Genomic DNA, 14,609 nt, shown 5'->3' on the forward strand with positions numbered 1-14,609 from the left:
ACCCCAATGGTGGAACAAACTCCCTCACGACGCCAGGACAGCGGAGTCAATCACCACCTTCCGGAGACACCTGAAACCCCACCTCTTTAAGGAATATCTAGGATAGGATAAAGTAATCCTTCTAACCCCCCCCCCTTAAAAGATTTAGATGCACTATTGTAAAGTGGTTGTTCCACTGGATATCATAAGGTGAATGCACCAATTTGTAAGTCGCTCTGGATAAGAGCGTCTGCTAAATTACTTAAATGTAAATGTAATGTTGTTAGCGTTTTAAAATGCTAAACTTGGATCAGCTAATTGATCATTAAACCCTTTTGCAATTGTTAGCACAGCTGAAACCTGTTCTGATTTAAAGAAGCACTAAAACAGGCCTTTAGACTAGTTGGGTATCAGCATTTGTGGGTTTGATTACAGGCTCAAAATGGCCGGAAACAGACCTTTCTTCTGAAACTCGTCAGTTATTTTTCTTGTTCTGAGAAATGAAGGCTACTGCCTTACTCAAAAACAGACGCCTCACATTCTCAACTGGCAGCTTCATTAAATAGTACCTGCAAAACACCAGTCTCAACGTCAGTGAAGAGGCAACTCCGGGATGCTGGCCTTTTAGGCAGAGTTGCAAAGGAAAAAGCCACATCTCAAACTGGCTAATAAAAAGATCAAGATGGGCAAAAGAACAGACACTGCACAAAAGAACTCTGCCTTGAAGGCCAGCACCCCGGAGTCGCCTCTTCACTGTTGGCGTTGAAACTTGCGGGTAATATTTAATGATGCTGCCAGTTGACTTGAGGCGTCTCTTTCTCAAACTAGACACACTAATGTACTTGTCCTCTTGCTCAGTTGTTCACCGGGGCCTCCCACTCTTTCTATTCTGGTTAGAGACGGTTTGTGCTGTTCTGTGAAGGGAGTAGTACACAGCGTTGTACGAGATCTTCAGTTTCTTGGCAATTTCTCAGAACAAGAATAGACTGACGAGTTTCAGAAGAAAGCTCTTTGTTTCTGGCCATTTTGAGCCTGTAATCGAACCCACAAATGCTGCTGCTCCAGATACTCAACTACTCTAAAGAAGGCCAGTTTTATTGTTAAAGAAGAAAGTTTGTTTGTAACGCATGTCTACTAGGGTTGTTAGCCCACCTGTCTAATGATTATTTGGCCGGGTCTTTTTTTTCTTTTTTTTCCCAAAAGCAACACGGGCCTAATGAGAAATGGCTACCTGTAAAGTAATGAGTGACCATTTTAGAAAATCATGGGACATATAATCTTTGGTTGCATGCTATTTTATGTCAATCATGTTGCTGCAAAGCCTATAATTGATGCTTCATGGTCTTATGCTGCCATCTATTGGAAATATTTAGCAATTAAGTTAATTCACATAAAGACATTGGTGAAGCAGCTTAGAAACAAAATGTTCTTATTCATTCCTGAGATCCATCTCAAACCTGCCCCACCTATCCCAGCCAATTGCTGGACTTTCACAGGTTACTAGGTCACACCCAGTTCAAACCACATTTAAAAAATGTAAATGTGGCTTGTTTATCAAGTGTTCTGCCTTGCAATAATACATATAAAATTACTAATAACATTTTAACCTATGCAAGCATTTTTGCTTTAAAAAAAACTAGGCTAGGCTACTCTACCCAAGAATTAGGGTTAGGGATTAGGGTTAAGGCTAAAATAGGTTATACCTATTGTAGGGTTTGACCCACATCAAATTACCCAGCAGCCATTTAGAAACATCATATTGTAAAAAAAAAAAAATCAAAAAACATCTGGCAGTTTAAATCGGCTACATCTTGAAAAAGGACAGGGACATGCGTTTTGTTTAGGTTTACACCTTTTATGAAAGTAAATATGGTTAACCATGACCAGAAAATGTTTAACCTTTTAATGGCCATGAGCCAGCCATCATTGGTCATAACAATGTGTACCTAGGCGAACAGTGAGCATGCTCACCGACTAGCTGTAACTTTGTTAATACTTTACTTGAGTTAAGCAAAAGAGTTTAACGTGGACATATCTTATTACCAACAATAGCGAAGCGGGCATTGTGACGTACAACAGTGGGCTGGGAATAGAATGTTGTTCGGAAGGTGAGTTGGTGCTCAATAGATCGAATAGGAGCTGGCAGGGTGAAAAATGCCTTAAAATCAGGCCTGTTTTTTTTCGCGAAAACTTCCAAATTACGGCAAACAGATGGTAATATTATGAAACTGGGCTCCACGGCAGATGCAATGAACTAGTTTGTATCAGAAAAGCGTTAATTTCATGTGTCCAGTTTACTCTTGATGCTGGCATCGGCTGTAGCTGAGCTTCTAACGTTAGCTAAATCCATCTCCTTGTTTTGAATCCTCTTCGCTATATTCCGGTTGAAACATGTATGGTTGGCTGTCACCATGTTGATAATAGATGCTCCATCATCGAATTTGTGTCGATGAGAGAAACCACTTGAAGCCATTGTGTCTGTTCTTTCAGGTTTGCCCAAAGAATTGTTCTTCGATGAGATTTAACGGCGGTTGGCATCCAATATGTTGCATTACCGCCACCTACTAGACTGGAGAACAACTCCCTAATACTATGCTTGAAAGAATAAATAAATACCCTACCATATAACACTACACTCACAAAAGACTAAAAATAACACCACCCTACTCTGCTATTTAAATCTATTTAGTTCTACCTCATGCCAACAACCTGAAAGGATGGGACATCACCACTTAACACACCCTGTAAATCATCTCCCACACCCAAATACCTCTGCAGCTGCCACCACAACCTCAATTTTCGGCGATTTACGTTCCATCCCTGCAGTACAGTTGATAACCTTTGGTATAAAGGCTAAAAATCCGTTCAAAATGTGTTTCCCAGTCGGATCTCATTTATTCATGACTTCCCAGTTGTCTTGAACTCACTGAAGTCAAGTTCTGAGTTGTTTTAAGCACGGCACAAATCATGCTTAATTTGCAGCATAACCAACGTTGAATGTTTATCATTTTAAACTTGGAAAAGAGCCCCTTAATCCCAGATTTGGGACCCCACAGCCACTCTACTGAATAGCAGGCTAGTGATTGCTTTGCAATGCTTGCAGTTAACGTTAGCCACTCACTAATTCCTTCCAAACCACTCATTGTTGAATTTGCAATTTCCAACTTGTTGTGTAATGTTTGTCCAATGGCTGATGGGCACGTATATGTTTTATCTATAATTTCTCTTCATATGACAAGGATTAAAAAGGATTTGCCAGTAGATTGTGAACTTGATTCATGATAATGACTGCTAGCTAAGATGTTGACATGGTCAGTCCAATCAAAGCTACTGTACATATAACGTGATTTGACGTCATTTTATCTGTGACCAATGACCTTGAGCCTTCTTGGGTCGGCACATCTAATGTAACTCTATGGCAGCACCCAAGGGGCTAGAATTTTCTAGCTCTCCCCTTAGACTTGGCGGTGACGTAGTGTCCCCATGAGTGACAGAACACTGAGCCAATCACAGCGCAACGCTCCGTAATTTCTGCTGGCTTGCCCCAGCACCACAGAAAGCACTGAGCTAGGCTGAAACACCTGCATTTTGGAGCTGCCTTACTCAAGAAAACAAAAAAGAGGCCATGTTTGTATGCGGCTTTATTAACTCAATGATATACATATCTTTTACATTGTTTGCAAACTGATGTGACAAATGTGGGGCTCAAAACAGGTGGGGCTCTGCTCCACCTGCCCTGAATGACAGGTCGCCACCACTGCACCTGAGCCGTCATAGTGTATAATTATTTAATGTATTTTTATTTAACTAGGCAAGTCACTTAATAACAAATTCATATTTACAATGACGGCCTCCGAAAGGCCTCCTGTGGGGACTGGGCTAGGATTAAAAATAAAAAATATATATAGGTCAAAACACACATCACAAGAGATACAACACTAAATAGAGACCTAAGACAGCAACATAACATGGTATCATTCGGCCTCACGAAGCCCTTACCTGCCTTCCTTCTGGGGAAGCAAGGCATGTCTCGCACATCTCGCTGTTCTAGAAATGACTCAGATATTATGAAAACAAGCCCAGATTCCCTCGGGGGAATAAAATCCCCTTTAATTACGTCATTTTTGTTTTGAGCCGTGGGCTTGAACTGGGCAGCTCATGCCCGGAGGCATGAGAAATGCAATCAATTTTCACCCGGTACACCACTTTTTTTATTGGTGTATTACTTTTTCTTATCCTGAAAGCATACTGAGGTGACTTTCCTCTGTCTGTTCTTTATCATCTGTTTCTGAAAATGTTTCAACAATATTGCCAACAAGAAACTCACTTGGCTATGAGTATGAAGATTCCACATTGTTATTTGCAACGTTGGGGGTTTCTGAGATAATACCATGCCATCACAACTACTTGTAGTGTCACAGTCAGCAGTTTGGGAGGAGCTAATGGTCAATAAAACGTTACAAGAGATTGAGGCATGTGCATTGCTCTATTAATTCGTAGTTCAAATAGTCTTTGTCCCAACAGCTCTCAGATTCCAGTAAACTCTTCAGCCAAAAATGGCTCATCTTCAAGCACTTTTTAAATATGTGGACGAACATTGAGGTAGGGGTTTCTCACTACTTGAATTATAATGCATTTAGTCATGTAACGTTATTACTATCTCCGACTTGACTGAGTTTAGTAATGCATTAGTAATGCATTTGCTAGCCATAGTAATATTTTAGCCAAAACATTACTTTCCAGGTGAATCTCATATTAAATTCTTTAACTAAATTCTTCAGATTCAGAAGGACTTGATAAAATCCTAGCCTGACATGCCTAGGCTATTGCTTTCACTTCTCCAACCCCTTTAGATCACAAGAGTAGCAAGAACTGACATGGTAGCACAACCTAGTCTCAGAGCATTTAATGTTATTCTGTGCGTAAATCCGAGACTTCATATAGTATGGTATGTTACGTTTTGTATGGTATGTATCGATTTGTGTATGTCCGTCACCCATTTCGTATATGTTACAAATTACAATTCATATTATATGTTACGAATTTGCAAAACGTATGATATTTTATGAATTCTAGCCAGCTGGCCAATGTTAGCTAGGCTATGGGTTAGGGTTACGTTTAGGAGTTAGGTTAAAGGGTTGAGGTTAGGGGAAGGGTTAGCTAACATGCCAAGTAGCTAAAAAGTAGTAAGTAGATGAAAAGTTTCTAATTAGATAAATTGCTAAAGTTGTCTGTGATGAGATTTGAACTTGCAAACTTTGGGATGCTAGACGTTTGCGTTATATATCCTCCCCGACCATCCACCCCACTTTCATTTTTGCCTTAACCATACCAAACTTAACATATATTAATTTGGGTGTCCCGGATGTATGTTTTATATGCTACATCTGGTCTATTAGAGAAAGAATGCCGCTTTTAAGACATGCAACCCAATTCTGATCTTTTTTTTAATAATTGATCTTTTGACCAATCAGATCAGCTCTGAAAAAGATCTGATTTGAAAATATGTAATGTGATCAGTGGAAAAAAGAACAGAATTGAGCTGCCTGTGTAAACGCAAACATAGTGGCGCGTAATAGATTATTAACTCCAGATGTTACCGTTTAGCTCGTGAGAATGTATATTCTGATGCAGGGTAACGTCGTTCCAATTGGTAGAAAGCTGCAGCCAATTGCAAATACTTCCTAAATATACCTAGGAGAGATCTCAATTGTCATACCGTGTTTAGCATTCGGTGAGGCATTGTATGAAACCATGGCTTGGCAAAGGAGCGCACTGCTTTTTTTCCCGGCTTGGCTTTGCTTTGCATTTCCTGCAGCGGGATGGGAGCACGTTTCCGAAGAGGCAACTTTTTCCCACCACAACCTTGACACAGAGGAGAATTATACCAAAGACAAGGCTGTAGTTCAACTTGGAGACCCCGCCAATGTCAATCTTAACGCCGACCGTGGATTCCAGGTGCAATTCGAGGAGGTGTCAGAAGCAAACAAGTGGGTATCCGTTACCGAAGCTGCCCCAGCCAGTTTAGCGGTTCTGTGCGGTGAGGATGAGTTTAAAGTAACACTTCCAGCTGGTCCAATGAGTGAAGTCAAGATTTTGGGTAAGTTAATTAATTTATAGGTTTAAAGATCATCAAATGCAATTTGGCTACTTTGCTCATTCTTAACTTTCCCCACAGGACCCAACAGTATGCTCTCTGTTCTTGAAGCCCCAGAATCCTGTGGATACTCCTTAAATCGAGAACAATATCAGAATGCCTTAACTGTCCACTTTTCAGGCTGCCTCATTAGGCGTCAGGTTGGGTTTTTGCCTTTCCACGTTTTAAATTAAACATTTAATGTTGTGTCATTGGAATGATTGTACATTTCTTGCCACACTGATCCTCTGCAGGCTGGGCGGTACACCTTGATGGTGTTGTTTGTCAATGAAGCTGGCATAATGGATGTTTCTACAGTGTCCTGTGCGGCTAGCCCCAAATCCTCTTTGTCCTCGACTGTACACCTGCCCCTCTCTAATGGTCTTCGCAATGCCCATGGTGGGCCTCCTTCAAAGTGTTTTAAACCCAACCCTCGCAATCCCAGCCCTCAAAATCCCACCAAGTCTCCTGGTGAGTCATGAAATGTTCTGGGCCTGGTTTCCAAAAACCATCGTTAAGGTTTCACTTGAAAGAGCTCATAATGTAACGCCTGCCTCAGTCGACTAGAACTGCTAAATGCGTTGTATGCTTCCCCCCCTCTCCCTCCAACATTACTTTATACACAGATCCCCCTCCTGAACACAGAATCACATGCTTTCTGTGACTGCAGATAACTTTAGAACAAATTTGCCAACGTCTTTGCAAGTGATACAAACAAGTGACCTAGACATATGATTCAAATCGAGATGACTGCATTAAAATGTAGGCTAAACCTATTGAAACGCATTTTAATGTTCAATTGAGTTTTTCTACTGTATGTAATTTGTCTCAATATATTTAATGTGGCTTATGATGTGCCAAGTTTATTCTTTCTTTGGCTAAGCATTAGAATATGCCACCTCAATATTTGCTGTTCTAGTGGTCTGAGGCAGTCGGTAAAGGAGCATTTTGTGAAATGCATTTAATTTAGGTCCTAATCTATGGATTGCACATGACTGGGCAGGGGTGCAACCATGGGAGGGTATAGGCCAACTCACTGGGGAGCCAGGCCCAGCCAATCAGTGGTTTTTCCCCACCAGGGCTTTATTACAAATACTCAGTTTCATCAGCTGTCCGGGTGGCTGGTCTCATACGATCCCACAGGTAAAGAAGCTGTATGTGGAGGTCCTGGGCTGGCATGGTTAAACCTGGTCTGCGGTTGTGAGGCCCGGTTGGACAAAGCCTGATTCTTTAAAATGGAGGTGGCTTATGGTAGAAATGATGCCAATTGCATGCTCCCACAACTTGAGACATCTGTGGCATTGTGTTGTGATACAACGGCACACTTTATTGTACCCATCACAAGGCGCACCTGTGTAATGATCATGCTATTTAATAAGCTTCTTGCTATGCCTCAGGTGGGTGGAATATCTTGGCAAAGAAGAAATGACTAACAGGGATGCAAATACATTTGTGCACAAAATTAGCTTTCTTTACAAATGGAACACTTCTGTGTTCTTTCAGCTCATGAAACATGGGACTGACAATTTTTCTTCAGTATAATTAGTAGGCTACTGATCCTCAACTCTACTTCCAATATTTTTTTTGTATTTCAGGCTGCAGTATTCCCCGGAACCAGCACTTGGCTTGTGGTTCCACTGGAATCTCATCCTCCCAGTGTTTGGTGATGGGTTGCTGTGTGGATTCGGCAACTTCCGCCTGCTTCTACCCAATGGATGGTAAATACTCTTTCACAGGGCAAGATCATGTTTGACTTTGAATAGTGAGGACTGATGTGTACTGCTCTCCCTCCCCAGAGTGCACTGCAGACAGACATTTTATCTTTGCCGTTTACCATAACATCACCACTTTCCCGGTGTCTCCCACCAAACTTGTGGTTGCTGGGAAGTCTCGCTGTGGCCCAGTCATTGTCAATGACAAGTTTGTGGTCTTCAAGTTCTCAGTCACTGAATGTGGAACTCGCTCATATGTAAGTGGACAAGAATATTATGCCCTCTGGAACCCTCCTGGTGTAGTTCTTGTTGATCCCCACAGTTATTTTATTGTTTTGATCTTCATTAGGTAATTGGCGAGACCGTGATCTACACAGCAGAGGTACAGACGGCCGTCCGAACCCTTAACCTGAAGTATGGTATAATATCCAGAGACAACGCCCTCAGGTAATCCAGATGTCACACATTTTGCAACAAACAAAATGGGCATTGCTTATTGGACAGTTTCTTCAGTTTGGTGTTTAATGTACATCTCAATGTCTACACCTTTTTCTAGATTTCTGTCTTTGCTATATGCCTCTGTCCTAGTATTCCTATATATTGAGCTGATTCACCAGTTAAGTAACTCGGTGTATGACTTCAGATATTGCTGTTGCAAATGCCACAAATACTTGCCTCTTGGCACTTTCAGAATGTAATTTAATCTCACTAATTGAGGAATCATTAAATGCACCTGCTGAGATTGACTAGTAACCATGTTCATCTCTAGAGTCATGGTTGAGTGCCGCTACCCTAAAGCTCTGGGTACCCTGCCAACAGTGGCGAGTGTTGGCTACATGGTGAAAAGCCCCAGTGTAACGTTCCCTTCAAAGGTGACATCCAAGGGACTGTTTGGTGTTGAACTCAGGATTGCTGAAGGTATCTGGCTGACATGTAAACGCGCAATGGCTGGAATGTAATGGTTGCTGTCCCATTGTTCCGATTACTTTACATTGCTGAAATTGCTCTTTTACCCCTCCCCCCCCCCCACCAGACAAAACCTATACCAAGTACCTCAAGCGGCACCATCAGCCCCTGCGTCTCTTCCTGGGCAAACTTGTATATCTAGAAGTTCGTCTGACTTCTCCAAATCCAGAGGCGACACTTTTGGTCAACTACTGTCTGGCTTACCCCCGCTCTGCCAAGAACGTTCTGGTGCTCCTTCACGAAGGGTAAGCACTGCAATGACTTGGTGTGACTGATTTGCCTAACGTACTGTAGATTGCGTATTGGTGGACTACCTTGCTCTTGAACAGCCAATGTTCTCTTAATTTTGGCAATGAGTCCCTTTATGTACTTACCCAGAGTCAGGTTAACTTGTGGCTCTGTTTGTCTGTATGCAGTTGAAGGAAGTTTCTAACTAGTGTTGGCACAATAACTATAGACTTTATCTACTAGCTTTGGCTAAGGACACTACTGATCACTTCCTTCATATTGGCCATAGGGGCAGACAAATGGTATCCAAGTTCATCTGACTCAAAAGTAGATAAAGGACCTCATTGCCAAAATCCTGAAGGATCCCTTTATGTCTGAACTTTGCCCCATCCAATGTGTAGCCCTTTCCATAGCCAAAGCACAACAGCCATTTTGTGACAGAACTCCTTATACCAAGGGTATTCAACTCTTACCCTATGAGTTTGAGGGCCTTATGCTGCCAAGAGGAAGTTCTCATTTGAGTTTCCTTGACCAATTTCTCTCCTCTAGATGTGCGAACCCTCAGGACCCCAATGTCTCCATCCTTAAATTCAGCAACCTGCCACAGAACCGCCACCAGCGTCGCTTCATGGTCAGAGCATTCCAGTTCATGGATCAACAGACCAACAAGTATCTGGATGAGGAGGTGAGGAAGCAGAATGGAGACTGGGATTCACACCTTGATTGGAGTATTGTCACATGGTGAATGAGGCTTTGAAAAAGCTCACTCTATTGTGTGCAATTGTAACTTTTTTTGTTGAGTTGCGCAAAGTCTAACATGTCCAGTTGGTATTGAATCTCACTTCATTTCTCCCCTCCAGATCTACTTCATGTGCTCTACTGAAGTGTGTATGCCCACAGAAAAAACTTGTGAAGAGCGCTGCTTTGATGGAATTAGGAGGTGAGGAAGAAGACTGGGGACTTGAATCTTGATTCCCTGGATTGGTGTATTGTCACATGGAGACTGAGGCACAAAAAGTTGGCCTACATTTTATACTATTTGTCCCATCTTTAGTTCTTTAGTTAGTCTCACTTTATTTCTCCCCACCAGATCTACTACATGTGCTGTAGATAAAATAACTGAGAAGAGTGCTGCTTTAAATGAAAGGTGAGTCTTTCTATCTTTTGTTCCCAGATTTGAAAGTAACCTGCTTCAGTAGGAGCACTTTTAGCTTTCACACCTTTGTTTTCCAGGTCTGACTAATCTACAGGGTGACAAATCTGATACTTGAACATACTAAAGAAATGTGGTAATTTGACTAATGTATGTTGAAATAAATTTTATATATTTCTTACTTATCTGAGTTATATTTATTGTAATGAGACTTTCTGCTTTCAAACCTTGTGAGATTGTACAAACACTAACTGAGTGTATGGTATACTGGCTTGCTCAGCTGTGTAGCTGACTTGGGTGACATAACTAATTACTGTAGCCACTACGCCCTCATAATTGTTAGCTTTGGTAAAATTGTGCGTATGGCAGAGGTGTGTGTGTATAACAAATTGATGTCTTGAGGGGAAGTGGGCTGTTTGACAGACTTCTGGGTGCATTTTGATGCAGCCTAGAAGTATTTGTCTGATTCAAGGACCTTATACCAAGGCACTGTCAACAATGCTAATCATTCCTGGTCTGGTGTTCTGCACTTAGTGACTCTCTCTGGATACGGTTTCCCAAAAGCATCTTAAGGCTAAATTCACATTAACCATAGGATTCTAAATTTAGCCTTAAGATGTTTTTGGGAAACTGGGACCTGTGCAAGGCAGTGCCTCCCTTCAGCTCTGTTCATTTGACTTCAGTAGCTTTTGACAGACCTGAAAAGGTTTTTGGTTGCCCTTGCTGGATCGGGGTGTATTCATTATACAAAGACCTTAGCAAACAGTTGCAAAATGTTTAGCACCAAACCATTTATTCAATGAAAACCATCTATTGGGCATTCAGGGGTGTATTCACTAGGAAGCAAACAAACTGGGAGGGGCCTACTTTGTCCGATAGACAATAATGGGTAACTTTTTCAGTTTGAGTAAAAGCTTGTTTTGTGACACTTTGTCTAAAGGAAGACACCCTCCATTTACCCCTGGTGATGCGTCACACCTGCACACAAACAATAATTCGAATGGACCAAGAAGCTCTCAAATCGGGCCCTAGCAAATTGCCGTTTTATGTGTTGCTGACACGATTCAGAAGTTGACTTTCAGAGTGGCGCGGTGATCACTAAACCATGAACTTGGGAACACACCGACTTCAATGATGCAATTCATGCGCCCCCCCCCCCCCCCCCCCCAATGGTTTCCAAGATATAAACAAGTTACATCTAAAATTGGGAGCATTTGTGTGAAGTCTCAGACGCATGTGTCGCAATTATGCACACCTTACAAAATAATTGAATGTAATTTGCAAACTCCATGTTGGGATAGTGTTTCAGTCTGGAGCCTGCAGCCTTGGTCATTGTGTCTAATTAGCCCCTACATAAGTAATAACTTTCACTCCCTCAGCATTGTTACATTTGTACATATGGCAGAGGTGCTTGTGAACCCACAAATGGGATGATTTAGGCTACCTCAGTCACAAATCCTGCCCATTTCTTCAAGCAAATTGACTTGACTTAACCACACTGCTAACCTTACATGAAGACAAAAGCACATTTTTATGAAATAGCCCATTTTGGCTGTGGAAACATTTGGGTTTCAGCCTCACATTTCCAAATTGTATCAACAGCAAAAGATGCCAGGCATGTGCATATATAGAGCCCTAGGGGGTGGTGTTTTTGTGAATTTACATCAGTTTAATCTAGTCTTTTACTTTAACCCCTCAACTATCAACATATTTTAAATGTATACCTGTTATGACTCCCTTTGGCCCTGCAGTCTAGGGGGATGGAAATGAGACCCGTAACATAACTCATGCAAATAATAGTGAAAAGGAACAGAACAAAAACCACACAACTTAAATCTACCGTCAAACTCTAATGGTTTGTTTAAACACACGGTAATGGGGCTGAGCTGGACCCAACAATAATCCCAAAACACCCCTAGACTAGCCTACTTCAGTACAGCTAACTAACCAAAAATAGTGGGTGGTTTGCCCAGTTCTAACTAGTGTAGTTTTCCTACGTGTAATGTAGGTCCATGGGCGACTGCTCTTGGTACCCCCTTTTCCCACCATCAGTCAACACTTCAACAAAACAGTACTCACAGGTACTGGACAAATGTGACATGTATGGGCAAAACAAATGAGCAATCTGCATACAGAGAGAGCTAGCGAGAGCTTGAGACAGATTTAAACACAGATTGAGACTCAAACAACTGTTTTTAAACCAAGGGAAAGGGGATGTCATAGCGTAAATGAAAAGGTGCCGGTGTCTTCTGATTAGTGACTGATTGGGGAATGATTGTCACCTGTGAGGAGAGAAAATAAATACACACAGGATACACACTCAGGATACTTGTATCCGTAACAATACCATTCAGAAGTTTGGGGTCACTTAAAATTGTCCTTGTTTTTGAAAGCAAAGCACTTGTCAATTAAAATAACATCAAATTGATCAAAAGTACAGTGTAGATGTTTTAAATGACTATTGTACCTGGAAACAACTTCTTTTTTTTAAAATATGGAATATCTACATAGGCGTACAGAGGCCCATGGCACGTTGTTAGCGTTTTAAAATGCTAAACTTGGATCAGCTAATTGATCATTAAACCCTTTTGCAATTGTTAGCACAGCTGAAACCTGTTCTGATTTAAAGAAGCACTAAAACTGGCCTTTAGACTAGTTGGGTATCAGCATTTGTGGGTTTGATTACAGGCTCAAAATGGCCGGAAACAGACCTTTCTTCTGAAACTCGTCAGTTATTTTTCTTGTTCTGAGAAATGAAGGCTACTGCCTTACTCAAGAAAACAAGAGACCATGTTTGTATGGGGCTTTATTAACTCCATTTTTTTTTATTTTTACATTGTTTGCAAACTGATGTGACACGTATTAATTCCAAAAACAGACGCCTCACATTCTCAACTGGCAGCTTCATTAAATAGTACCTGCAAAACACCAGTCTCAACGTCAGTGAAGAGGCGACTCCGGGATGCTGGCCTTTTAGGCAGAGTTGCAAAGGAAAAAGCCACATCTCAAACTGGCTAATAAAAAGATTAAGATGGGCGAAAGAACAGACACTGCACAAAAGAACTCTGCCTTGAATAGACTGACGAGTTTCAGAAGAAAGCTCTTTGTTTCTGGCCATTTTGAGCCTGTAATCGAACCCACAAATGCTGATGCTCCAGATACTCAACTACTCTAAAGAAGGCCAGTTATATTGTTAAAGAAGCAAGTTTGTTTGTAACGCATGTCTACTAGGGTTGTTAGCCCACCTGTCTAATGATTATTTGGCCGGGTCTTTTTTCTTTTTTTCCCCAAAAGCAACACGGGCCTAATGAGAAATGGCTACCTGTAAAGTAATGAGTGACCATTTTAGAAAATCATGGGACATATAGTCTTTGGTTGCATGCTATTTTATGTCAATCATGTTGCTGCAAAGCCTATAATTGATGCTTCATGGTCTTATGCTGCCATCTATTGGAAATACTTAGCAATTAAGTTAATTCACATAAAGACATTGGTGAAGCAGATTAAACAAATGTTCTTATTCATTCCTGAGATCCATCTCAAACCTGCCCCACCTATCCCAGCCAATTGCTGGACTTTCACATAGGTTACTAGGTCACACCCAGTTCAAACCACATTTAAAAAATGTAAATGTGGCTTGTTTATCAAGTGTTCTGCCTTGCAATAATACATATAAAATAACTACTAACATGTTAACCTATGCAGGCATTTTTCATTAAAAAAAAACTAGGCTAGGCTACTCTACCCAAGAATTAGGGTTAGGGATTAGGGTTAAGGCTAAAATAAGTTATACCTATTGTAGGCTTTGACCCAGCAGCCATTTAGAAGCATCAAATTGTCACAAAAAAAAACATCTGGCAGTTTAAATCGGCTACATCTTGAAAAAGGACAGGGACATGCGTTTTGTTTAGGTTTACACCTTTTATGAAAGTAAATATGGTTAACCATGACCAGAAAATGTTTAATGTTTTAATGGCCATGAGCCAGCCATCATTAGCACTATTGGTAATAACAATGTGTACCCAGGCGAACAGTGAGCATGCTCACTGACTAGCTGTAACTTTGTTAATACTTTACTTGAGTTAAGCAAAAGAGTTTAACGTGGACATATCTTATTACCAACAATAGCAAAGCGGGCATTGTGACGTAGAACAGTGGGCTGGGAATAGAATGTTGTTCGGAAGGTGAGTTGGTGCTCATTAGAACGAATAGGAGCTGGCAGGGTGAAAAATGCCCTAAAAAAAGGCCTGTTTCAAAATTACGGCAAACAGATGGTAATATTATGAAACTGGGCTCCACGGTAGATGCAATGTCCAGTTTACTCTTGATGCTGGCATCGGCTGTAGCTGAGCTTCTAACGTTAGCTAAATCCATCTCCTTGTTTTGAATCCTCTTCGCTATATTCCGGTTGAAAAATGTATGGTTGGCTGTCACC

The 14,609-nt window shown here is 41.2% G+C and overlaps 2 protein-coding genes across 2 annotated transcripts; both read left to right on the forward strand.

Annotated features, from left to right (window-relative positions):
* The first annotated feature begins 5,600 nt into the window (after positions 1-5,600).
* Positions 5,601-8,278, forward strand: LOC115176125 (uncharacterized). The gene is made up of 6 exons (XM_029735959.1): positions 5,601-6,079; positions 6,158-6,276; positions 6,370-6,586; positions 7,711-7,833; positions 7,912-8,084; positions 8,177-8,278. The coding sequence occupies exons 1-6, from the start codon at positions 5,734-5,736 to the stop codon at positions 8,276-8,278; spliced, it is 1,080 nt and encodes a 359-aa protein (XP_029591819.1). The 5' UTR covers positions 5,601-5,733.
* Positions 8,153-10,357, forward strand: LOC115175810 (zona pellucida sperm-binding protein 1-like). The gene is made up of 7 exons (XM_029735339.1): positions 8,153-8,274; positions 8,597-8,745; positions 8,861-9,038; positions 9,571-9,706; positions 9,882-9,961; positions 10,112-10,168; positions 10,255-10,357. The coding sequence occupies exons 2-7, from the start codon at positions 8,601-8,603 to the stop codon at positions 10,262-10,264; spliced, it is 606 nt and encodes a 201-aa protein (XP_029591199.1). The 5' UTR covers positions 8,153-8,274; positions 8,597-8,600; the 3' UTR covers positions 10,265-10,357.
* Positions 10,358-14,609: the final 4,252 nt, after the last annotated feature.

The sequence above is a fragment of the Salmo trutta genome, chromosome 36 (genome assembly GCF_901001165.1).
Source record: "Salmo trutta chromosome 36, fSalTru1.1, whole genome shotgun sequence".
In the NCBI taxonomy this organism is placed as follows: Eukaryota; Metazoa; Chordata; class Actinopteri; order Salmoniformes; family Salmonidae; genus Salmo; species Salmo trutta.

Bases quoted from the DNA above. Each gene is read 5' to 3' on its own strand.
- LOC115176125 (XM_029735959.1), top strand. From the start codon at position 5,734: ATGGCTTGGCAAAGGAGCGCACTGCTTTTTTTCCCGGCTTGGCTTTGC. The intron at 6,277-6,369 runs GTTGGGTTTTTG...GATCCTCTGCAG, and splicing joins GCTGCCTCATTAGGCGTCAG to GCTGGGCGGTACACCTTGAT. The intron at 7,834-7,911 runs GTAAATACTCTT...CTCCCTCCCCAG, and splicing joins CTGCTTCTACCCAATGGATG to AGTGCACTGCAGACAGACAT.
- LOC115175810 (XM_029735339.1), top strand. From the start codon at position 8,601: ATGGTTGAGTGCCGCTACCCTAAAGCTCTGGGTACCCTGCCAACAGTG. The intron at 9,039-9,570 runs GTAAGCACTGCA...TCTCTCCTCTAG, and splicing joins CTGGTGCTCCTTCACGAAGG to ATGTGCGAACCCTCAGGACC. The intron at 9,962-10,111 runs GTGAGGAAGAAG...TCTCCCCACCAG, and splicing joins TGCTTTGATGGAATTAGGAG to ATCTACTACATGTGCTGTAG.